This window comes from Oncorhynchus kisutch, linkage group LG30 (genome assembly GCF_002021735.2).
Source record: "Oncorhynchus kisutch isolate 150728-3 linkage group LG30, Okis_V2, whole genome shotgun sequence".
In the NCBI taxonomy this organism is placed as follows: Eukaryota; Metazoa; Chordata; class Actinopteri; order Salmoniformes; family Salmonidae; genus Oncorhynchus; species Oncorhynchus kisutch.
Window position 1 is genome coordinate 27,731,310 of NC_034203.2, and position 25,729 is coordinate 27,757,038.

The 25,729-nt window shown below is 40.0% G+C and overlaps 1 protein-coding gene across 1 annotated transcript; it reads right to left on the reverse strand.

The window, feature by feature from the left end:
* Positions 1-1,065: 1,065 nt before the first annotated feature.
* Positions 1,066-24,689, reverse strand: ccdc178 (coiled-coil domain containing 178). Its single transcript, XM_020467667.2, has 20 exons — positions 24,466-24,689; positions 24,210-24,293; positions 23,246-23,382; positions 23,073-23,131; positions 22,295-22,380; positions 21,831-22,034; positions 21,411-21,631; positions 21,178-21,320; positions 18,422-18,575; positions 18,108-18,203; positions 17,857-17,993; positions 17,562-17,745; positions 16,803-16,865; positions 16,467-16,628; positions 16,253-16,366; positions 15,846-15,991; positions 15,405-15,564; positions 9,368-9,517; positions 5,896-6,030; positions 1,066-2,885 (listed from the first exon to the last, which is right to left on the reverse strand). The coding sequence occupies exons 2-20, from the start codon at positions 24,265-24,267 to the stop codon at positions 2,709-2,711; spliced, it is 2,586 nt and encodes an 861-aa protein (XP_020323256.1). The 5' UTR covers positions 24,268-24,293; positions 24,466-24,689; the 3' UTR covers positions 1,066-2,708.
* Positions 24,690-25,729: the final 1,040 nt, after the last annotated feature.

The following is a 25,729-nucleotide window of genomic DNA, read 5'->3' on the forward strand; positions in this document are numbered from 1 at the left end:
CCCGCAGCACGTGCTCCAGCAGGTGTATCTCACTGATCATCCCTAAAGCCAACACCTCATTTGGCCGCCTTTCCTTACAGTTCCCTGCTGCCTGTGACTGGAACGAATTGCAAAAATCGCTGAAGTTGGAGACTTTTTATCTTCCTCACCAACTTTAAACAGCTGCTATCTGAGCAGCTAACCAATCGCTGCAGCTGTACATAGTCCATCGGTAAATAGCCCACCCAATCCCCAACTCTTTTTATTGATTTACTTTTCTGCTCTTTTGCACACCAGTATCTCTACCTGCACATGCACACCATCTGATCATTTATCACTCCAGTGTTAATCTGCAAAATTGTAATTATTCGCCTACCTCCTCATGCCTTTTGCACACAATGTATATATGTGTGCATATGTATATGTATATATATGTATATAGACTCTTTTTTTTCTACTGTGTTATTGACTTGTTTATTGTTTACTCCATGTGTAACTCTGTGTTGTCTGTTCACACTGCTATGCTTTATCTTGGCCAGGTCGCAGTTGTAAATGAGAACTTGTTCTCAACTAGCCTACCTGGTTAAATAAAGGTGAAATATAAATTGAAAAAAAATAAAGTGCACCTAGAGTGCCTTATTCCCCAAACAGGAACATCTTTAAACTACTGGTCTTTACAGTCAAAAGGTCAAAATGATCATAGTAAACACACACTTTCATAAGGCCAACTTGACTACGAGGTGATTCAATAAGATGCTATTCTATGGCATGGCAGTGGAAATGGAGCATGTGTTGCTAAAGTCAATGGTGATTTCAATAACAACATTTCCATCCATAGTTTTTATGTGAGTAAAGTCATACTGTATTTTTTTTTTAAACACAGCTTTGATAGAAACAGGAAGTTTCCGTACAATTTTATAAATGGCAACAGATAATTCCTTTGTTTTACATCTTTTTATCTGTAAAATTAATTATGCGAGAAATGGACGTGGAAATGCCTTTACGCACAAATATTGATATAATAATCATCATATCGAAGTAAACTTGGGAGTCATGCAATATGTTGTGTGGTTCAAACACTAGGACTCAGGAAACCAAGCAGTTTATTAGGCTACAGATTCAATCATTTATGATGAACTTCACAGGGTGGAGAAAGTGCACAGTAATCTTGATGCTCATTTTCAATAAATATCGATGGTCTGATTCTGGTGACATGATGACGCCGTTTGACAAATAAAAATATTCTGGCTCTTATCCATAATAATCTCGTCATGTAGGCCTAGACCACCTGTTTCTGCGAGTTGTTGACTAGAGAGCAAGTGCTTAGACCAGAGCAAGCAAATGTTCTATTTTAATGCAACAGAGTTGAAAATGTGAAGGAACCTGATTGAACTTTTGAACATATTTTCTTTATGCAGATTTTTGAAAATTTGCATGAAAATCTTTCGCCAATTGGATGGAAACCGAGATACTGTCTCCCTCTCTCAGCTTGTTGTTTCATACTGCCCCCCTCTGCCCTGGAAGGGAGGGAATAGGCCTCGGTGTCATCAACATACAAACGTCTCTATCAACCAGAAGACTGCAGACCCGGACCAACAATATCTATCACCTGGCTGAGTGACCTGATAGGAAATCACTGTCACTACTTGAGGTTAGTTCAAGAACATCTTGGCGAGAACAGATCTTACATGAATCCAATGGCCATCTCCATAGCTTAATAGTCCATTTCAGCCATAGTCTGAAATTGTCCCATCACAATGATCAAAATATAAACAATGCTGTGGTAATAATACTTGTATCACTAATATTTATGAAAGAGGAAAATAAAAACTTTTGAAGTGTGTTTAATAAATATTAATGTGCCACATCATTATTGGGCCTATGAAACAATGCTTAATGTTTGATGAATGCTTGATGAAATAATAAACATTTGTTTTCTATTCCAAATAAATACTACGTGTGATTCAGGTGAGATGTGGCAAATTGAAAGCAGCGTTACCTGGGGGTTCTTCCGTTAGAAAGCCAGTTGGCTACTGCACCCCGCTACACAACATCCTTTTGTAATGTGCACACTATTTACCCCTGGAATGCTCCAGGCTAATGTCTCAATAATGTTCACTCCTTTCTCAGGTCCTTCCCACAAAGGACTTAACTAATGATCCATGGACAAAATGAAGCATTTCAATTTATTCATTAATCATTCATCTCCAGCTCATTGAAAATGCTAAACTTCCACAAAATTAAGATTGAATATTGAAAAGTGATTGAGGGAGACAGCTTTCTAGAAGAGGGAGAGAGAAAATGAGAGAGGGATAAAAAGAAATGAAACAACAACAACAAGTGTGCTTGTCTCCTGAGAGGATGTGTTTTGCTCGGACATTGGTCCGGGTGGTCGAGGTAGTGTACTAAGTGGTAGTTAAGGTCACGGTGGGTTTTAGTAGTCCTGATTAGATCTCCAAATCTGGAGAAGCTTAGAATTTCTGTCAACACTGCCTGTAATTATTCTCTTTTCCAATTAATGGTGACATAGATTAATTATCTGATGAGGCAAAGCCAATTGCAATCATTCACCCTGCTAAAATTAGATCAGTCCTGGCAGCAGCATGAAAGTCACCTGTTTCATTGTTATGGATCTGCTGCTGGTGAGAGAGAGGGGGGGGGGGGGGGGATAGTGAGTGAGTGAAGCGTGCTGGGGTAAGTAAGTTGTCTGGCACCAGGTGAATGTCCAATTACACTGTTATCTGAACTGTAGGCATCTTCTTCTTGTTCAACCCAATGGCATCCAGACCCGCTTGTTTGTTCCCTGCTGCTGTCTCCATCGTCGGAGCATCCTCACTGGTTGTTGAGTCATCTGCCAGAGAGTGCAGAAAGGCAGAAATGCGCCGGATTGCTTCTGACAACTCCTCCTGTTTGAATAAGAGAGCAAATAGAATCAATGAATACATTCTAATTAAGAAAACAGAGTGACGACAGTAGTCAGACGACGTTGAGTCGGGGAGATTAGAGAGGGAGAGCAGCAGCTTGGACGACAGACATACAGTAGACAAAGACAACTCTAGTGTTGATGTGATGCTTTCTCCATTCTCTGTCTGTTTCACTACTTGCTGCTTGCTCGACGTATTGTCTAGAGATAGTGAGAGTAAGTTACGCCCAGGGTCTTGTTCTTTATTTTGTGGAAGGAGAGAGCGAGAACAAGTACAAGAGAGAGAGACTCCTGGTTGAACCATGGTCCAGGTTCAGTGCGCCTGTGTTTTAAAAATCTCAGCATCCAGTTTTTCTATTAAACTGCCTTGCACTGTCAACCAACTTGGGAATCTGAACCGGCCTAGCCATGCAGAAATTCTCTGACTAACAATTATATCAGAAACAGGATCTTGGATTACTGTCCCTGGAGACTGGGGCTAGTGGGCGTCTGCTACTATCATTACTGGCCATTCAACAAGCACTCTGCACTGTGAGCCTCGCCGCTGTTAGCCATTGTCAATTATGCCATCCCTGGTGTAAACTGGCAGAACACAAAAACTCAACTGCCAGTTCTGGCAGCGGTGTTACAGGATGACAGCACCCCCACCACCACACACACCCACCATCCCACACCGCCCATTGCCTCCTCCTCTGAAGATACTGCAAAGCAAGAAAATAAGTTACATTTGGCTTCATAATGCTAGTGTGGTGGAAGTGCAGACCTGACGCCTTGGTGGTGGAAGTGCAGACCTGACTTTTCTGATCTTCTGCCAAATAGGTGGATGGATTAGTTTAGTACCCAGCAGGATTCAGTCCATGAAGACTCCATTTTGGTACATTTGTTTCATTATGTTTTGTTCTGTTGGTGCGAAGTGGGAACTGCTATGAGGCCATCACCATCAGTATGTAAAATATGCAGTGCATCACTGAGGGGCTTTGGTTTTAACATGAACATTACTCGGAGGGGCTTTGGTTTTAACATGAACATTACTCTGAGGGGCTTTGGTTTTAACATGAACATTACTCGGAGGGGCTTTGGTTTTAACATGAACATTACTCGGAGGGGCTTTGGTTTTAACATGAACATTACTCGGAGGGGCTTTGGTTTTAACATGAACATTACTCGGAGGGGCTTTGGTTTTAACATGAACATTACTCGGAGGGGCTTTCTGTTAAAAGTATGCACTGCTTTATTTGTAAGTGTGCACTACTTAGAGGGTCTTTGATTTTTAAGTGTGTACTACTCTGAGGGTCGTTGTGCTTAAAGTGTGCACTACTCTAAGGGGTCTTTCTAAGGGGTGTGCACTATTCTAAGGACCCTGAGTAAGGAAGCTTAGTAAAGGAAGCTGTGCGTAGTGCGTAGTAAAGCCTGCTTTAGTCTGCAGGAGCCGGGTTGGGGGTTTAATGTGAGTAGCTGCTCTGCTCTGAGGGACCCTGTGCTGGGCTGTGACGGGTGACGGTGCGCTGCGCTTCAATACACCAGCTCTTTTGTCCTTCACACTCTGCAGCTCCCTGATAGCTCCTCCCTCCTCCTCCTCCATGCTCCACTCCTCCCTGCTCTGCTCTACCCTCTGCTCTGTGTTCAGCTGCCTAGGGCCTCCCCTCCTCTCTTCGGGGCTAGACCTGGGAGACATGACTGCTCCCTCCCTCCCTGACTGACTGGCTGTAATGTCTGGCTGGATAAGACCAATCAAAAAGCATGTCGGCAATACAAAGGGGGAAGGAATGGATGGATAGGGAAATAATGACTGAATGTGTTATTGCTGACTGTGTAGAGAAGACTAGACACAGAGGGTCTGAAATTATGTCAAAACAATTATATCTGGGAAGAAGTCTGATCGAATCAAATCAGTTGAATTATACTTTGAATTGCAATGAAGACCTAGACAAAACTTGTATTGTCTAAGTGTGTGGGACTGTGACATAGGTAATGGTAGTGCTAGCTTGGGAAAAGCCGATAGACGTGGCTGGCTGTCACACCTGGATAGAAAGCAGGGGCAAGGAAACAATGCTGAATGTAAACACCTCTGTATAAAAAATATAATGGGTGAGAGAATGTGAATGGTTCATGGTTGGATGGCACCTGCCTGCTACACTATGATGTTTGGTGAGGGTGCTACAGGACAGGACATTTGATAAAGATTCATCACTCTCCTTCTGTCCGCTTTGACCTCCTCTCACATCTCACCACATATTAGCCACCCATTATCCAGTAATTGAAGATCTCCACTTCTCCATGCACCCCTGCAGATTCAGAATTACGTGCCTACTACTTTTTCAGCAAAACATGAGAAAGGTAGCTCGGGGTTATTCAACCTAGGAACACAGGAGGGTTTGTAGTTGTACCATAGATAGTTATCCAGTAGTAACAACACAATAAACATAAGGCAGCCACACAGCCAAACGTAATGTAGTGAATAAATATGCACCCTAACAGAGTGAATGTATAGTTCTCTGGAGAGGAGAAAGGGCTAGCTTCAGATGCCGGGTCGCAGCATGTCATAGGCACTCGCACCGAAACATCGTCAATCACGTCACTGTGCCGGCGTTGTGACGACTGGATACATGGAGGAAGGGTGATGGTGGCGTGTTTAATAACTGTAGTGTGATGACGCTACAGACGGCTGTGGTGACTGGTGAATGTTTTACTGTGGGTTAGTGGACTGGTTAGTTCCCTGCCAATGGAGGCATGACGCTCAGCTCAACATGTTTTAACTTTGGGATGCCACACATGCTCAGCATTACATGACGGCATTATGCTGTCATAAATTATTATACTCCCATTAAATTAATCAAATCTACTCATCCCATGAATCTTCCCAACACTTAAAAAAATGATTGTGATATACTGCAGGACTAGGCAGGCGGATTGGAGAATTGAAGAAAACCCCATTGAACTGGAATGGTTGTAATGTTGTATGTGTGTGGATTCATCCTGTGAAACATACATACCTGGACAGTTTTTATTTTCTGGTTGTTCTCGTTAGAGAGGGTCTGGAAGCGGGCCAGTTCAGCCTGGCTATAGAGGCTGCGTTGTCTGAAGTATTTCACCACAGCTTTGTGCATCCTCTTCTGCAACAAAGAAATCTAGGAGGGGGCAGACAGGGAGAAAGAAGGAAGGGAAGAGAGAAGAGAGAAAAAGGAATTGGTAAGGCAGGAGAGGAAATTAATGGCAGTGTTCAAGAAGAATGATGGAGGGGAATAGAGAAAGCAGTCAATAGCCCATTCTGCAGTACACAGGCCTGACAGGAATTTCACAGTCTCTTGGTTTCTCTGCCCACTCGTGTGCAGTCATCAGAATCCAGTCACATCTGGCTGCCAGGATGGGGGGTTAATTTTCTCTAAATGCTTCAGCAGTTTTGTTCTAGCTGAGGCAAACTCTGTGACTGCAAAGCTGATGAGTAAAATATTTCTACTTCACCCAGTTTAACTTTATATCAATCCCCTCAAGACATATTTTACACATACACACAGAGTCATGAACCCCCCGCCGAAACTAGAAATTATTCCTAGTCTATTGGAAAGACATGATGCTCGCTTGCTTTATTATTTGAACACAGTTTCAAGCAAAGGGGTTTCTTTCAATTCTGATAGATGCCATTGCTTTTTCTCCCTCCATCTCTGCTTTCTTCCTGCAAAGCTTATCATTGCTTGGCAATGTGTTCCCCAGCGCATAGAGAAACTAAAGCGAATTAGCTCAGCCATCTACTGCTGAAGGACAGACAATAACAGGAATTCTCTTCATAGCGTGCCCTGTTAAAAACCTGTGCTGAGAGCTCCATCCACATAAACAAAACAATGCTTACATGCAGTGATGAGGCCACTTAAATGAACCATAAGGTAACTGATGCTACTGGAGGAGAAATAACACATCGCAATTGAAAACCACTTTTAGGTTAGTGCTATCCTAGTAGATGGGGGTAGGTATGGTAGGTAACCATTATACAAAAAAAGGTATTTTGATATTGCCTAACATTTGAGGAAAGTGTTGGGTTGGAGCATTGAAGCATTCAGCTATGTGCAGGTGATAAAAAAATGTACCAATTGTAACATTGTAACTTACTGTATAATGTCAACTAATAACAAATGCAATAAATTCAGAATGTATCTTTGTGTACAATGTCTTATTACTATGGTGCTAACTACGTTTGTATTATAACAGGCCAAAGCCTATAAACCTTGGCTTGATGAGTCAGGCCAGTAGAGCGCCTTAGCAGCAGCTTCCATTGGCTCCCTCTGCTGAATATCAAACATTTTACAGGCTCTTCAAACAACTGAGAGCTTCTTCCATGTTTGGAGTGAACCAAGTCATTCCAGTACACAGTATTGCTATGGGCTGTCAAAACATGTGTGCTATGATATGATCCCACCAGTGTGCTGGGTCCTTTGAAGCTAGTCTTTCTTCTCTGGGACAGAAGCAGGTTAGTTAGCCACTATGAATAAAACCCTGTAACATTGGGTATTGAGAATAACAACTGATAGAAAGTAGATTGTCAGAGGGATATGCAAATCAGAAACCAAAAACCTAAAAGGAATTACATTATATTAAATCTGTTTCTATTTAGAATGAGAAAATGAGAGATGTTGGTAGGTGGTTCTGTACTAAATGTCTATGTCTAGAGCTGAAACAAACAGAAATGGTTAAGGAAGGCTAAATACAGAGTAAAAGAAAATCAGGCTTTGATCACGAGCGTGGAGAATCCTGCCCACAGGATTTTATTTCTGCATTTTTTACTTGATAACATTCATTCAGTCAGATGAGGAATTGCTCAAGTAAAGGTATTAGTCATTTTGGAGAAACAAATAATGTCTATTGCTTATTGCCTGAAGCAGTGCATGTTTAATTTCCTGTTTAGGCTATAGAATATGGTCTTCATCTGCAATTTCTTTTAAGATCAAAGTTAAATTGCGTCCCGGACCATAAAAACCGAAACGGTTGAAATGTTGTTTTCTGTAGCTTCTCTCACAACTATTCAACACCTTTAGGAGAATACGTTGTTCTGTAGTTTTCATTCAACACCTTTAGGAGTATACGTTGTTCTGTAGTTTTCATTCAACACCTTTAGGAGTATACGTTGTTCTGTAGTTTTCATTCAACACCTTTAGGAGAATACGTTGTTCTGTAGTTTTCATTCAACACCTTTAGGAGAATACGTTGTTCTGTAGTTTTCATTCAACACCTTTAGGAGTATACGTTGTTCTGTAGTTTTCATTCAACACCTTTAGGAGAATACGTTGTTCTGTAGTTTTCATTCAACACCTTTAGGAGAATACGTTGTTCTGTAGTTTTCATTCAACACCTTTAGGAGTATACGTTGTTCTGTAGTTTTCATTCAACACCTTTGCGAGTATACGTTGTTCTGTAGTTTTCATTCAACACCTTTAGGAGTATACGTTGTTCTGTAGTTTTCATTCAACACCTTTAGGAGTATACGTTGTTCTGTAGTTTTCATTCAACACCTTTAGGAGTATACGTTGTTCTGTAGTTTTCATTCAACACCTTTAGGAGTATACGTTGTTCTGTAGTTTTCATTCAACACCTTTAGGAGTATACGTTGTTCTGTAGTTTTCATTCAACACCTTTAGGAGTATACGTTGTTCTGTAGTTTTCATTCAACACCTTTAGGAGTATACGTTGTTCTGTAGTTTTCATTCAACACCTTTAGGAGTATACGTTGTTCTGTAGTTTTCATTCAACACCTTTAGGAGTATTAGCATTGAGAGTGTATTCTCTTTTTCTATTATTGACAATGTGCCTGCTATGTGTCTCCCTCCCATTGGCCAACCTAGCCCATTGGCCAACCTAGCCCATTGGCCAACCTAGCCCATTGGACAACCTAGCCCATTGGACAACCAAGCCCATTGGACAACCTAGCCCATTGGCCAACCTAGCCCATTGGCCAACCTAGCCCATTGGACACCTAGCCCATTGGCCAACCTAGCCCATTGGACACCTAGCCCATTGGACACCTAGCCCATTGGACACCTAGCCCATTGGACACCTAGCCCATTGGACAACCTAGTGAACAGAAGCAAACATAATGAAACATGTCACCTTGGAACACCTGTATAGTGAGCTTAGTCTTTATGCGTTTGCATGAATTACATCCACCTATCCTCTCTCTAATCTCCCCCTAGGCAGAAATACTACTATATCACATCCATCATCCTCCTACACTAAGGTTATCTCATCAAGATCAGATTACTGCAGTCATCTCATTGGTTACCCAACTAAAACAATCTGAAAATTACTGACCATGCTAAGAAACATTCCAATCAAACGGCAAACTGGATATAACATAATTTAACATAATATCATATAATGATTTAAATGTATGATTCAATGATAGTGATTATGATTCAATATGTAAAGCTCTATAATTTTATAACATTAGGAAGTAGACACGTTCAGTAGAGAGCCTACCTGTTTGTGATCATAAAAAGATGCCTCTGCTCGATTCCTCTTGTCAAACACCCCAACAGCCCCCTGCTTGACGATCATCAGGACATTCTGAAGGGCTCTGTACTCGTGGGCCAACTCAACGTTCTCTCTTAGGGCTACCTTTAGGTCGGACTACAACACATACACATACAAACGCACGTTCAGTTACAAGGTTTCACATATATTGATAACAAGGTGTCCTGACAATTTTAAGCACTTGACAGGACTTATGAGTGTGGTCCACAGTCAGAAAATATTGAGGAGACATGGCAGGTCGCAGCACAGTATGACTGAGGAGGTCCATCATGGTGGTTGGTTCCATCAACCCCTAGTGGAGGAGAGCTGCTACAGTCCTACCAAGGAACAATACATGCTGAAGCAGCAGTTATACTGCACTGTATAAGGTACATGTTGAATGTCAGCTACTGTATGAGCAATCAAAGACATGGATCACTGTCCCAGGCAAGGCTATAGAAAGGAGAGATAAACATTCTCATGAACCAATAGGCCTGGGAGTGAATCCATAGATGTACAGTATGTATTTAGGGCATTAGTAGGGTGAACAAGTACACGTGTGTGAGACTATATGTGTGTGCATACTACTGGATGTGTGAGTCTTACAATCTAGGGCACACAGGGACAAGTACAGACAAACACTGACTGGACACTATTCTGGAAATCAAATAAATAACAATGACTGAGTAACTGTCTCTCTCTCTGCCTGCCCTCTTCTCAAGTCTCAACCCCATTCATTCCCAGAGTATTTGATCATTGTGCTGCTGTATCCTGGTGGTCTCGACTGTACTGTGCTGTACCTGCAGAACGAAGGAACATAATGAAGTGTGTCTCTGCAGTAAAACACAACAGCAGCAGCACTAAGGTGATGAGTTTAACCCAGCAGAAAGAGGGGAGGGGGGGCTGTAAACATGACAAATGCTTTCTATTGATTTCAGTTTTAATTACAGCAGGCAAGGCATGCAGCACTTCTGACTAAGCCCATCTGATGGCTGCTGTTATCTGAAGTGTAAATGGAACGAATTACACTTCATTGCCCATAAGAAGTCTGTAGTTTGGTTGTGTTGTTTACTTTATCCACGGTGACAACTACACAGAACACCAGCTAGCTGCTTGATTACATTAATGAAGGAAGACACTATGTTGGTGGTGGAAAAGCTTTAGAAATGTTTGGGTTTGGAGATCATGACAGACATTCACAGTGCCTTCCGAAAGTATTCATACCCATTGACTTATTCCACATTTTGTCGTGTTGCAGCCTGAATTCAAAATGGATTAAATAAATAAAAGCATTCTCATCCATCTGCACACAATACCCCATAATGACAAAGTGAAAACGTGTTTTTAGAATTTTAGCTAATTTATTGAAAAATAAATACAGAAATATCTAATTTAGAGTATTCACACCAGAGTCCATATATGTTAGAAATACTTTTGGCACTGATTATAGCTGTGAGTCTTTCTGGATAAGTCTCTAAGAGCTTTGCACACCGGGATTGTACAATATTTGCTCATTATTATTTTCAAAATTGTAAAAGTTCTGTCAAATTGGTTGTTGATCATTGCTAGAGTCTTGGCATAATATAACGACACAAGGCAAGACCCAGATGCAGACACAAGAGGCAGATGGTTTGAGTTCTGATATTTATTATAGTCCAATGGGTAGGCAAAAGGGAGGTCGGGGACAGGCAAGAGTTCATAACGGTACAGGGCGGCAGGCAGGCTCGAGGTCAGGGGCAGGCAGACTCAGAGTCAGAACAGGCAAAGGTCAGAACCAGGAGGATGAGAAAAACAGAGACTGGTAAAAAAAAACAAGAGCTAGTAGAAAAACGCTGGTTGACTTGGCAAACAAGACGAACTGGCACAGACAGACAGAAAACACAGGTATAAATACACAGGGGATAATGTGGAAGATGGGCGACACCTGGAGGGGGGGGGGGGGTGGAGACAAGCACAAGCTCAGGTGAAACAGACCAGGTTGTGTCAGGTATAAAAAAAGGTCAGGTGAAACAGACCAGGTTGTGTCAGGTATAAATACACAGGGGATAATGTGGAAGATGGGCGACACCTGGAGGGGGGTGGGGGGGTGGAGACAAGCACAAGCTCAGGTGAAACAGACCAGGTTGTGTCAGGTATAAAAAAAGGTCAGGTGAAACAGACCAGGTTGTGACAATAGATGTCAAAGCAGATGTATGTCAAAACTGTAACTCAGCTATAAAATTGCAAAATTACAGATAGATTGTGGATTCTATCAATGTAATTGTCTGCATAATTTCCAATCCCCCAAATATACTGTATATATTTTTTTATTTACTGTCTTCTTGGCAAGCAACTCCAGTGTAGATTTGGCCTTGTGTTGTAAGTTAATGTCCTGCTGTGTCTGTTGGAAAGCAGACAAACCAGGGTTTCCTATTGGATTTTGCCTGTGCTTAGCTCCATTCTGTATTTGTTTTTATCCTGAAAAACTCCCCAGTCCTTGACATGATGCAGCCACCACTATGCTTGAAAACATGGAGTGGTACTCAGTAATGTGTTGTATTGAATTTGCTCCAAACACTACACTTTGTAGTTACGACAAAAAGTGAATTGCTTTGCCACATTTTTGCAGTATTACTTTAGTGTCTTGTTGTAAACAGAGTGCATGTTCTGGAATATTTGTATTCTGCACAGGCTTCTTTCTTTTCACTCTGTTAATTAGGTTAGTACTGTGGAGTAAATACAATGTTGTTGATCTGTTCTCAGTTTTCTCCTATCACAGCCCTTAAACTCTGGTTTATAGTCACCATTGGCCTCCTGGTGAAATCCCTAAGAGGTTTCCTTCCTCTCCGGCAACTAAGTTAGGAAGGACGCCTGTATCTTTGTAGTGACTGGGTGTATTGATACACCATCTAAAGTGTAATTAATAACTTCATCATCCTCAAAGCAATATTCAATGTCTGCTTTTTAAATTTTTTACACATCTACCAATAGGTGCCTTTCTTTGTGAGGCATTGGAAAACCTTCCTGGAATCGGTGTTCGAAATTCACTGCTCGACTGAGGGACCTTACTGTCACGTCTGCCCCCGCTCCCCCTCTCTGGCGCTCGAAGGCGCCAGGCTGCCCATCATTATGCACACCTGTCACCATCATTACGCACATCAGGGTTTCATTGGACTCACCTGGACTCCTTCACTTTGTCGATTGCCTCCTCTATATCTGTCTGTTCCTCAGTTTGATCCCGTCAGCATTAATGTTGTTTTGTTTCCCCTGTCCAGACACTGTCCGTGTTCTGTTTCATGTCCGTTATTTATTAAATGTTCACTCCCTGTACTTGCTTCTAGTCTCCCAGCATCTTTCCTTACATTTACAGGTAATTGTATGTGTGGGGTACAGAGATGAGATAATGTAAAACACTATTATTGTAAACAGAGTGAGTCCATGCAACTTATTATGTGACTTGTTAAGCACATTTTTACTCCTGAACTTATTTAGGCTTGCCATAAGAAAGGTGTTGAATACTTATTGACTCAAGACATCTTTAATTAATTTGTAACAATTTTGAAAACCATAATTCCACATTGACATTATGCGGTATTGTGTGTAGGCCAGTGACACAAAATCTAAATTAAATCTATTTTCAATTCAGGCTGTCACACAACAAAATGTGGGGAAAATGAATACTTTCTGAAGGCACTGTACCTGCTGAATAACTGGACTTCAGCTGATTTTGATTAATTTCATTTCAATTGACTCAGTGTATGGGGCGACTTCATGAGTTGAATGGAACTGTTTGTGGATACACAACAGTGTTTTGGTGAAAATTAGGTTAAGATTAAGGGTTTTGTTAAGGTTAGTGTTAAGGTAAGGGTTAGTTATAGATTTTGGCTAGTTGGGCTGTCAATCGGATGCAGGTCAAAAAGTCCCCTTAGTGTCTCCCCACACACAAACACAAGCCTCCTCTGAGCTGTTAGCAATACTAATGTGCTCTACCTGACAGTTAACATCCCAACGGTCAACATCCATGGTGACCTCTGGGGCCTTCCAATGATAATATGAGGTCAGCATCTTTCTCCTGTGTAATTTGATATCTCAATGTGTCCAGTCATTACTGTGTTTATTCGTTCTCTGAGTCACGCACGGCAGTTTCCAAATGCTTAGTGTGCATATTACGTTATGCTAATGTGGACATTATGTGTGTGCTGTATATTCAAATCAAATCGAAGTGTATTGGTCGCGTATACACATTTGCAGATGTTATTGCAGGTGCGATTTGCAGCTTGTGTTTCTAGCTCCAACAGTGCAGTAATAATACCTAGGAATACAAAACGATTACGCACATAATCCAAAAAGTAAAAAGAAAGAAGTTAATACATTTCAGAACGCGTATAGAAAGTATGGACAGTATATGAATAGAAACTGTGTACAGCAGTAGTTATATAGGACCTAATGAACATAATGATCAAATTAACCAATTTCCTTCTAACTTAACAGTCGCTCTAACTCTTGATCTTTTTATTTGGTGAGAGGGGCGATAGGCCTATTGTTGTTTCCATTACATTTTTTCAAGTGAAAAAGGCTAAAGCTATTTTTGCATGATTGCTTTTTATCAGGCTAATGGGACTTGTGTCTATGAGGAAGACTTCCTAATTCTTAAATTGTCTCACGCCAACAACTTCTTTAAAGTTGCTGCACTCGCGGATGCATGGCGGCCTAGCTCCATTGCCTTTTCTTGTTTTGAACTAATGCATTCTTGATCACCGTTTAATGAAACTCTATACCACATGGCGATTTCACATTAGATAAGCCATGTGAGACTCCCATCAGCCACGAGGCGGTGGCTGGGCTGATAATCCTGCATGCTGCAGATGAAAACCTTACAATAAATTGGGCTCTCCCATTAAAGGGGCAATCTGCAGTTGCTACATCCATTTTTGGACCTATAAATGAATGATATATACCTAGAAGTTTCTTGAAGAATATAACTGATAAATGCCTCATGAGCTTAATTCAACTGTCTTACCCCATCAGAACCCGAAATATAAGCTTGTTTAACTGCAATGTTTGTAAACAAAGTAAATGTAAACAAACTCTATAGCCTCTAAGCATGGTTAAAACTATAATGTTGATCTCATTGATGATCACTCCTTGCATCCATAGCTCTGTCTATGAATTTGAGAGTGGTAACATTTCTCCAGTCCCATTCCTCACCTTTTTACCGAAACAGGAGCGGGGACACCCTTGGTTATTCTTTCAACTGCTGATTGCCATTTTAAAACAAGGCTTAAATATAAAATAATGTACACCACAGAGATTTTTTACACTCATTTTGAGGTGAATACAAAAAACAGTACACTGGTAAAAATGTGTTTTGTCAATGGTGTGAGGTTGGGAAGAATAGGCTTGTGTTTAAATGAATATGATGATTAAACATACAGGTAACTGAATACAGCAAATGTCCAACCAAGAAAGATTCACCAATACAGGAGAGGCCTTCCCACTGGGCACAAACTGGGTGAATCAACGTTGTTTTCAAGTCATTTCAATGAAATTCCATTGAACCAACGTGGGATACATGAATTGAAGTCTGTGTTCAGTTGGTTATCAGTTTGGTAAAATACTTTCCAACAATTAGTTGTCACTTCTTTAAAAAACACAACACGATTGACCCTGGCTTGTAATTCTAATTGCTTAGGATGCTGTTATGGTCTTCTCACAACGGATTGTAGCGAGTAATTCTAGTGACACTAATCCACAAATAACTACACAATAAGCTGAGGACCCTTTCAGACTTTCTCTTGTGTTTGTTACCAATATACCACTTTGAAGACAATTGCCAATGGGCATGTTTGAAAACTAACAAATATTTTTAGCCTACCTGCTTTTAGGCTACCTAAATGTTACTGTACATGGTCTCAATTCCAGTAAGATTAGCTGTATGAGGAATACCAGTAACACTAACATCCAATAAAATGAGTACAACATAAACCAAACCACCTTGTATTAACCAAATTACCCAGTGTTTTACCTTGGTTTCCTCCATTTTTTGCTGTCTGGTTGTGAATAGAGTAGTGTGAGTTTGCACTGCTTGCTCAATCCGTTGTTGACAGTTGGTGATATCACGTTCTAAGGTGTTCATGATCAACGTAGCTGTTTGGTTTTTGAACTCTACGGCATCAAAGACAGACCTGATAAATACAGGTGAACGGCAATCAATTGATTTGGAATAATACCAAGCTGATTCCTGTGCTAATATCAATGATGGAAAAGCCAAGGCTTCAAAGTTAATGGTGACGCTTCACGCTCTGAGAACAGCATGAATCAAACTAATACATTCCAGCTTTCCAGGGTCTCTGGTGCAGCAGGCTTACAATGATAATACATTCTAAATACTCTAGATAGGGTAGAAGGCCTATTATATTATATTGGCAGAACAGAGGGTGGTTGTGAGGAGAGAAGAGATTCTTACTGTAGTTCTTCAATGACATCTGGCATTGTGGCTGCTGTGTCCTCCATCCTGTCAGACCCTGTTCTGTACTCTTTGGACTTAGCAGTGAGGACTGTGATTCTGCTCAAGGCGTGGTCAAACCTCTTGGTAACATCTTGGTGTAATTCCTGTCAAGAATAAACAAGATTGAAATGAATGAACCATGCTCCACAATGAAACTTGGCAGCATGATTTCAACATCAATAACTTTTATTAAGTCCCACCACCCACCTTGTGATTTCAAATATATTACACTATCACTTGTAAATCATGTGTGTGTATTAGGTGTAATACATTATATCATGAAATGTGTTGTGCTAATATCAATTACATTTCTCACAATTTTTTTTAAATATGGTGACTGTGTGTAAATCCTTGCTTTATCTTACCTTGACTGTATTTAGATGGTCAAGTTTCAGGTTCCTTTCCTTTTCCAGACAATTTGTAGTGTTTTTGTGTTCTGTTAGAATATCACAGAGTTTCTCCCTTAAACGTTCAATTTTCTGAAACAGAGAAATTAATAATCAATTGAATTTAAAACACTCAACATATCTCACTAAAATGTTTGAAAAACAGTAAACTGAACATAAAATGTTAGATTACCTCAGATTTATCATTGTAAATCTTTCTCCGTTTTTCCATTTCAATTTCCAGTTGTTTTGTAGCCGATGACACCTCTTCAAATTCCTTATGAAGTTCCCATCTGGCGATTTCTGTGTTTTTTTGCTCCTGGTGTAATTCTGCTTTAAATGTTGTTAATGTATCCTAAAATACAGTTAAAAAATGTAACAAAACTGTTGTACACAAGGAATCATATCAACTTCCAAGATCAGTCTTATGAGATTACTGGTTTTAGAACACAGCTGATTGTAAAAAGATGCTTGGCAGAACCAACCGTGAAAGTCAAAACTCTACAGAAGACAGACAGAAGAGATTTACCTTCAGAATGGCCATGGCTTTCATCTCGCTCATCATGTCTTTCTTCAGGTTCTCAATCACTTTCTGAGGAGATATGTATATGTGTTGCATCAGTAACACTAGTAAAGAAGCCCACTTCATCATGGTACATGAATCTACTAGTGCATATCTGAATGTCTATCTGCGAGGGCTCTTTTCACAAACCCACCTTGATAGAGACTCCAAGCATGGATGAATCTCTAAAAGCATGTGCTTCTCTCACCGACAACTAATGCAGATTATGTGATTGACAATATCTAACGGAATTTGAATCTAAACATCAAACACTTGTGTCAATGAGGATATGCAACCTCATGTAGGATTCATTTATAAATCAGTGTCTCTCTAACTTACCCTCATAAATTCTGATAAAATGGATCTCTATGTGTTATGAGCATGGTACTACAGGTAAGAGTGCATGGATCTCTACAGATGTAAGATCTTCATTTGAGCCAGTTTGCTATAGCAGGAAATTAATCCTGCAGCGACAAGAAATGTAAATGATTCTGTGGATTATAATTCATGGACATTTTTGTAGTGGTTGATACATTTTTCATAAGGGAAAATCAAGTCTGAAATCTCAAAGTGGAAATTACAAACCTCACAAGCCTTTTTAAACCTCAAATACACCACAAGTTTTAAATGTCCTGCATTACAAATTAAGATCTTACATCTGTAGCCTTGATCATAGGTAAAAGTGTATGGATGTCGAGTTAAGTGCATGTCTCTTTCCACACGGACCCTCATCCTCTGCTCCTCCATGAAGGTCTGCTGCTCCAGCTCCTCCAGGTTGACCTTGGTGTTAGCGTGCATTGCTGCCACCTGGGACAACTCCTCCTTGGCCTCTTCTCTCTGTTCCTCATTCACACTGATCTTCTGTAGCATGCGCTTCCTCTCCTTCTGAAGCTGCTTCACTGCCTGCTCACTGATGGATGGACACACACACACGTAAGTATGCACACACACACAGCTATGTAAGTATGCATACACACACACAAACGTAAGTATGCACACACACACAAATGACATACAGTACCTCTCATAGATCGTGTTACTGTAGTCCTCAGTCTCTAGTTCATACTCTTTGTTTTCCTCATGGAGAGCCAAGATGTCCTGATGCTTCTTACAGAACACCTCCTCGGAGTGAGAGACCGCCGCTTCACCTGCAAGTCTCTGGAATATCCCCCGGATGCAACGTTAGGAAGCAATACATATGCAATAAGTCGTATGCAATAAATAAAGTATTGTGAGAAATATTCAACGTCAACAATAACTATCATCACTTACAGTTGCATGGACTTCTTTCTGAAGCTCTGAAATCTCTTCCTTTAATTGTGCAATTTTTCTACCTTCAACCTCAATAAATATGTTCAACTCCACAACCTGTGACCAAAAAATAACTATACATTGTATTCTCAATGTGTAAGGAACATTGGTGCATGTTTCAGCATATTCCTTAAGTAAAATTCCTCATTAATTTGTTCATTCATTAATTATGATAAATGCAGTTGTTCACAGTGGTGAAAATCATTTAAGTTAAAGACTGGCTCACATGTGCTGACGTAACATACAGTACACAGTTAGCACAGTACAGTACTCACCAGATCATTGACTGCAGTCTCCTGCACCTCTAGCACAGGGATATGTTGTGACATGTCTCCCCACTCCTCCTCCTTCAAAGCTACCCTCTCCTCTGTCTCCTTCAATGTAATGCAGTAGCCATCCCAATAATCTATCAGCTGCTGGAACTCAGTTCTGGACAAAATAATTACAATCATCTTTTGAAGTGAAATTATTCATAAACTTTGCATGTATGTCTAATTGCGCAAACTGCAAGCATGGCGCAACAGTTGTAAGTACTTTATAACAACACTGTCAGGTTAAGTTAGGTTAAGTTACGCGTGATTACAGAGATATTTGAGATTTAACAGGACAGATTACTTGGACAATTATTCCTTTGGTTCCTTCTGGTTCCTTTTAACCTAAAAAAAACGTTGGGTAACTATCAGATACTGTATGTGAGGACAGACGCTGGGAGATGAGAAGAAGGTACAGGGAGTGAACATTTAATAAATAACAAACATGAAACAAAACACGGACAGCGTCTGGATAGGTGAAACATAACGACGTTAATGCTGACACAGGGATCAAACTGAGGAACAGATACAGTTAAAGTTGGAAGTTTACATACAATTATGTTGGAGTCATTAAAACTTGTTTTTCAACCACTCCACAAATTAATTGTTAACAAACTATAGCTTTGGCAAGTCGGTCAGGACATCTACTTTGTGCATGACACAAGTAATTTTTCGAACAATTGTTTACAGACAGATTATTTCACTTATCACAATTCCAGTGGGTCAGAAGATTACATACACTAAGTTGACTGTGCCTTTAATTAGGGCTAGGCCCCTTTTTTCTCAATTTCTGTCTGAATGACGTGCCCAAAGTAAACTGCCTGTTGCTCAGGCGCTGAAGCAAGGATATGCATATAATTGGTACCATTGGAAAGAAAACACTTTGAAGTTTGTAGAAATGTTAAAATAATGTAGGAGAATAACACAATAGATATGGTAGGAGAAAATCCAAAGAAAAACGAACAATAATGTTTTTGAGAGACCATCCTCTTACAATAACAAGAATAAGGTCATACTGACAATTAACCACCTGGATGCAATTCCTATGGCTTGCACAGGGTGTCAGCAGTCTATGTTCAAGGTTTCACGCTTGTAACTTCAAAAACAAGGACATAGTCTTGGAAATGTGTGTTTGGGCTCACCATGAAGACCTGCTAAAATTGGTTTCCTATTGAACATACTTCTTTCCGTATAAATATTATAGTTTGATTACTTTTTAGGGTACATGAGGAGTAAATAGAAACGTATTTTGACTTGTTGAAACAAAGTTTAGGGGTAGATTTTCGGATTCCTTTCTCTGCATGTTGAACGAGTGGACTACTCAAATCGATGGCGCCAACTAAACTGCCTTTTTGTGATATAAATGTCACGCCTTGGTTTTAGTATTTTGTGTTTTCTTTAATTATTTGTTCAGGCCAGGGTGTGACATGGGTTTATTGTGTTGTCGTATTGGTTTTTTTGTAGGCATTGGGATTGTGGCTGATTAGGGGTGTGTCTAGCATAGGCTTGGCAGCCTGAGGCGGTTCTCAATCAGAGTCAGGTGATTCTCGTTGTCTCTGATTGGGAACCATATTTAGGTAGCCTGGGTTTCACTGTGTGTTTGTGGGTGATTGTTCCTGTCTTTGTGTTTGCACCAGATAGGGCTGTTTCGGTTTTCGTTATTTCATTTTGTTATTTTTGTAGTTTCTGCTTGTATAGGGTTTTCCTTCATTTAAATAAATCATGAATCATCATCACGCTGCATTTTGGTCCGATCCTTTCTACCTCTTCGTCAGAGGAGGAGATAGAAGATAGCCGTTACAATAAAGAAGGATTTCATCTAAACGACACTACATGTTATAGCTAGGACTAGTACCGGGGTGGCAGCATCATGTTGTGGGGTGCTTTGCTGTAGGAGGGACTGGTGCACTTCACAAAATAGATGGCATCATGAGGTAGGAAAATGATGTGGATATATTGAAGCAACATCTCAAGACATCAGTCAGGAAGTTAAAGCTTGGTCGCAAACGGATCTTCCAAATGGACAATGACCCCAAGGATACTTCCAAAGTTGTGGCAAAATGGCTTAAGGACAACAAAGTCAAGGTATTTAGAGTGGTTATCACAAAGCCCTGACCTCAATCCTATAGAAAATCTGTGGACAGAACTAAAAAAGCGTGTGCGAGCAAGGAGGCCTATAAACCTGACTCAGTTACACCAGCTCTGTCAGGAGGAATGGGCCAAAATTCACCCAACTTATTGTGGGAAACTTGTGGAAGGCTTCCCAAAACGTTTGACCCAAGTTAAACAATTTAAAGGCAATGCTACCAAATACTAATTGAGTGTATGTAAACTTGGGGATCTGATGGAAAAATAATTGCTGAAATAAATCATTCTCTCTACTATTATTCTGACATTTCACATTCTTAAAATAAAGTGGTGATCATAACTGACCTAAGACAGGGAATTTTTACTAGGATTAAATGTCAGGAATTGTGAAAAACTGAGTTTAAATGTATTTGGCTAAGGTGTATGTAAACTTCCGACTTCGCCTGTAGATATAGAGGAAGCGATCAACAAAGTAAGGAGTCCAGGTGAGTCCAATGAAGCGCTGATGTGCATAATGATGGTGATAGGTGTGCATAATGATGGGCAGCCTGGCGCCCTTGAGTGCCAGAGAGAGGGAGTGGGAGCAGGCGTGACACTGTAATACTATTTAATATGCTGTATACTGTACTCACAGTCTGTCATTTAGCAGATTCCTGATGCCCTTAAGTTCATTGAACATCAATCCTCTATCCTCATCTGCTTTCAGTTCTTCCTTTCTCATCTCTTCTTGAAAACTCTTCAGTTCACTGAAGGTCTTTGAAAATGTCTCAAGGGCCTAAAATAAATATATATATAAATATATGCAATATATATGTGATAATAACAGTGTAGAAAAAACTTGAACAAAATTAATTGTAAACAGTACCTTATGTTGAGCCGTATTAATTTGGATCATGAAATCGCTCTCCAGCTGCAGTTTTTCCTTCACCAGAGGCCCATTTTTCTTGATGAAATCAATGTCCTCATTTAACCGCAGATTCAGAACTTCTGTCTTGATCAATCTATCTGTCACTTGGTGAAGTTTATCTCTTCTCAATTTCAGATGCCATTTCAATTCACTGATGTCTCTGGTACAGGCCTCATGCTCTGGAGAGAAACAGCACATATCCAGGTTTTAAGTAAAGTTGCACTATAAGCAATATATAAAGAACTTACCAAACCTACTAGATTATAGTTTATTTTGTCTTCAACAACAAGTGTTGCAAAATAATACTCCTAATAAAAGAGTGATAACAACATGAATGACCTTTCTTTAAGGGATCTTTGTCTTTTGCCACTGACTGACCTTTCTGGACAGCTACAGGGAACTCCTGCTGCTTCCACAGTGAAATACTATAAATTTTCCTCCCTAAAGTTCTCCTTCTCTTCTTCTCCGACTGTAGAGCCTCCTCTGCATCCTGGCGATCAGCTTCCAGACGTTCAATCAGATACACTACTTCTACCAGGACGTCCGTGGTTTCCTTACGGAGCGGAGACAACAGGTCACCCTCTGTATGAAGGAAGAGAGATGCTTGTATAGTATACCAGTAGCCTTATCTATTGAAAAATATTGGTAATTGTCAGATGACCTAAGCTAAAATAAAATAAACTACAAGTGGACTTATAGTACAGAAAGCATCTGCAAACAATAGGGGCTGTACTGTATATGGATGATTCAAAATAGTGCGCATGTTATAGGTGCCATTATAGATAGATGCCACTGTATCCCTCTCATTTGAGAAAATAAATAAAAAAATAAAAAATATTCACCTCTTTCACCTCTTGCACTTAGTCCAATGCCTTCGATGTATAACTCTGTAGGTATCATTGAAGACACAGATTCACTGGAATTCAATCTGGAAAACATGGAACACATTTCTTCACAGACCTGAAGAAATAGGAACATTCATTGCTGTAAATGTAAAGCTTTAAATGATGACTAATAAAAAAAATGAATCAAACTGTATTCATCAGGTACACAGTTTAAAGAAGGTTTGAAAGGTGCAGCAAAATGCTTGTGTGCTAACTCCCTCAACATTACAGTACAATAACCAATAATAAATATCAATAATAAGAGTCAAGTTAAAAATAACAAGTAATAGATCAGTATAGATCATGAATGTGCTATGTCCAGTATGACTGTATTTACAAATATTGTGTCTTGGTCACACAGTTGACAATAGTATATAATAGAACACCAACGTTGACTGTGTTTGTGTGGGTGTGTGTGTATATTTGTGTGTGAGTCAATGTGCATGTGTGTGTTTGTTTATGGGTTGTTGTGGACGTGTTAAACTATACCCCACAAGAGTAGTAAACGAACTAAAATTTGACCAACAGGGGACATTTTTTTGGTCCCCACAAGGAAAAAGGCTATTTCTAGCGTGTTTAGGTTAGAATTAGTGCTGGGGTTAGAATTAGGGTTAGGGGTTAAATGTTAGGGTTAGGAGTTAGGGTTAAGATTAGATTTAGGGGTTCGGACTTTGAATGGGTTGGAGTTGGAGGTGACACATAGGATATAACATAGGACCAAAAAGATACATCTTACCTAAAAGTGTTGCTTTTTTGCTGTTTTTCATGAGACATCTGATGCTGAACATTTCCCGACTGGTAGAGGAGACAGGCAGACAAATGACAGAAATGTATTTATTTTCTTCATATTTTTAACTCATAATAATTAACTCAAAAAGCTTTTTTGCATGATCACACTTTGAATCTTACCTGTTGACACCAGTTCTCCACTTTCCTCTTCAGCTCCTGAATATGGCAAACAGCTTTGTTGACGCACGGCGAGGGTGTGTTAACCAGGGCACAACTGCGACGTCTGCTGGGGCACACAGCTTGAAGATCTACCTGATCTTAAAAGATATCAGAAATGACCAGCCATAAATCAAATTGAAGAGTTAGACCTATGCCCCGATTCATAATAATTTGGGGTTGGCTTGATGAAAAGCCAAAAACACATAACTGCTTTCCATAAATATGATACATACAAACAACAGTATGACAGCATAACATAAGGAATCATTAATATGACATTTGTATCCCTTAAAATCCGACACAAAAATATAGTATATCGGACACATATTCCACTTTGTGTGAAAGAGACTTACTGTACACAGTGTTATGACAATAAGACAATGATCTTATGTAATTTCCACTATCACCCATAAATGTCCATATAACCAATCACTGTATTGTAAGCATCAGGGAACAGGCCAAGGGCCAGGGAAGCCTAATTTGAGCCTCCTGTGGCAGACTCAAGGACAATATAGGCTTAGCGGTGGAAGGGTGCCATCTGGCTGCAGTATGGCTCCTGGCCTAAATGCACAATATTGAAACAGATATCCTACTCAGTCTAACATACACTTTAGGCCAGTGCTTCCAAGGCACAACATAGCCTACTCTATGTAAGATGATGCTGCAGCTGGAGCGCTCATATGAAATATGATTAAGCAGGTGGGCGACTTTCACCTTTTGTCATGGACTGTAATGTGAGAGAACATTACCTGCTGTTGTGGCAATCTGTCTCAAGTGTCTCTTTAGAAGCAAGACAATGTGCGATGACAGACAGTATCCCCATTGTATAACAATGCTACCACCTGTATTTCTGTTCTGTTTCAATTGCCTTTCAAGTGTTTAGGTGTGTGAAGGGGTTATTGTTTGTGCAAAATTTCATTCAAACCTTGTAAACTTGGCCCGTCCTCCCTTGATGGAAATCTGAGTGGTTCAACTTCAGGCATTGTCGCAATATGCAATCTCCACAATACTATGCAAAAAAACAAATTATTGTTAGTTAGATCAATGTTGGTGAAATTAAATCACTTATTTGCTACCTTTACATCTTGCCACTGTGCAAACTAATGGCAAAGCTGTGTGTCATGTCTTATGTTATGGCATGGAAGAAAGTCGAAGCGTGAGCGAGTTGGCTATCAACTTACTTGTTCCCAGAATGGATAGGCCTTCGTTCTTTTAAAATGGTAACATCCTGATTCAGGCGCTACTGTAACTACCACCGATACGTTATCTGGAAACAATATATCCGATTGAATCCGATGAAATTTTCAACTAACTTTATTTTATGAACAGAGAGTTACAAGAAAGGAGTTGTAATGTCCCGTGTGATTCTATTCCGCGTTGAATGGCTGCGTAAACTTCCCGTGTCACGTGGTTGCTAAGCAACAAGCACAGGGCTGCATTCAAGAGCAGTAGTAGAGGTTTGTTCACTGTACTTTATAATATGACAAATAATAACCCCTCACGGCTTCTTGAGGCCCTTTGCATGGCACAGGCATTGCTCGTCTGCCATCTAAGTTAGTGGGACATATTATGCGTTGTATTAATTCAGAGGAACGTTTTCACCAAGGTTAGGCTAAAGTCTAGACATTTTGAGACACTATAACAGCATTTTAGGATGATAAGTTGTATGAAGTTTCCCAGTGAAACTGTTTGGCTGACTAGAGGAATAACAAATGTAATTATACTAGGGTAATTAAGGCTTGTTGTAGAAATGAGTCATGAAGCAAGTTAGCCTATGAATGAAAGAACAATGGGGCATCACATTTGTGCTTAAGCAGCAATTGCACATGCATTCATTACAAGTACAACATAAAAATGATCTGTTTGTTGATCATTAATTGATGAGATACCAACACAATACATGTCACTTCCTACTGGCAATCAATGCCATTTCCACTTAAAGCACAATTGAATGCTCTAGAAGTTAAACAAAATAAGGAGCAGACATTATATGCCTACCATTCTTAGATCTGTGAGACAGGTTCTAAGATAGGGCAGGGTCAATAAGACCTTAACTGGATACTGGTATGGAAGCATGCAAGACAGGACTATCACAAAATATATAGATTGTATTACAAATATAGTAAAGTACGCCAGTTTACTGGGCAGGCGTAATTTGATGTCACCAAAGGTAATTTACAGTTTTACAAAGGCCTGAAACAAAACACAGCACATTTTATTTGGAAGCACAGCAAACTGATATTCAGTGCAACACAGCAAACACAATATTCAACAGGGATTCAATATCAAAGGTCTAACAGACTAAAGTGTTACGTGAATAAAACTGCACGCTCTCTCAATCACCCCCCCCCCCCAAAAAAAAACCCAGTAAGCTATTAAACACAATACATACCTCTGCTGCCTCAGCTGTCTCAAGTTCACTCCACTCGACACAGCCACCATTTA

Coding starts and splice junctions, on each gene's coding strand:
- ccdc178 (XM_020467667.2), bottom strand. CDS start 24,267: ATGCCTGAAGTTGAACCACTCAGATTTCCATCAAGGGAGGACGGGCCA. Junction 16,629..16,802: donor AAGCCATGGCCATTCTGAAG/GTAAATCTCTTC, acceptor ACTGTATTTTAG/GATACATTAACAACATTTAA. Junction 16,367..16,466: donor TTTACAATGATAAATCTGAG/GTAATCTAACAT, acceptor TCTCTGTTTCAG/AAAATTGAACGTTTAAGGGA.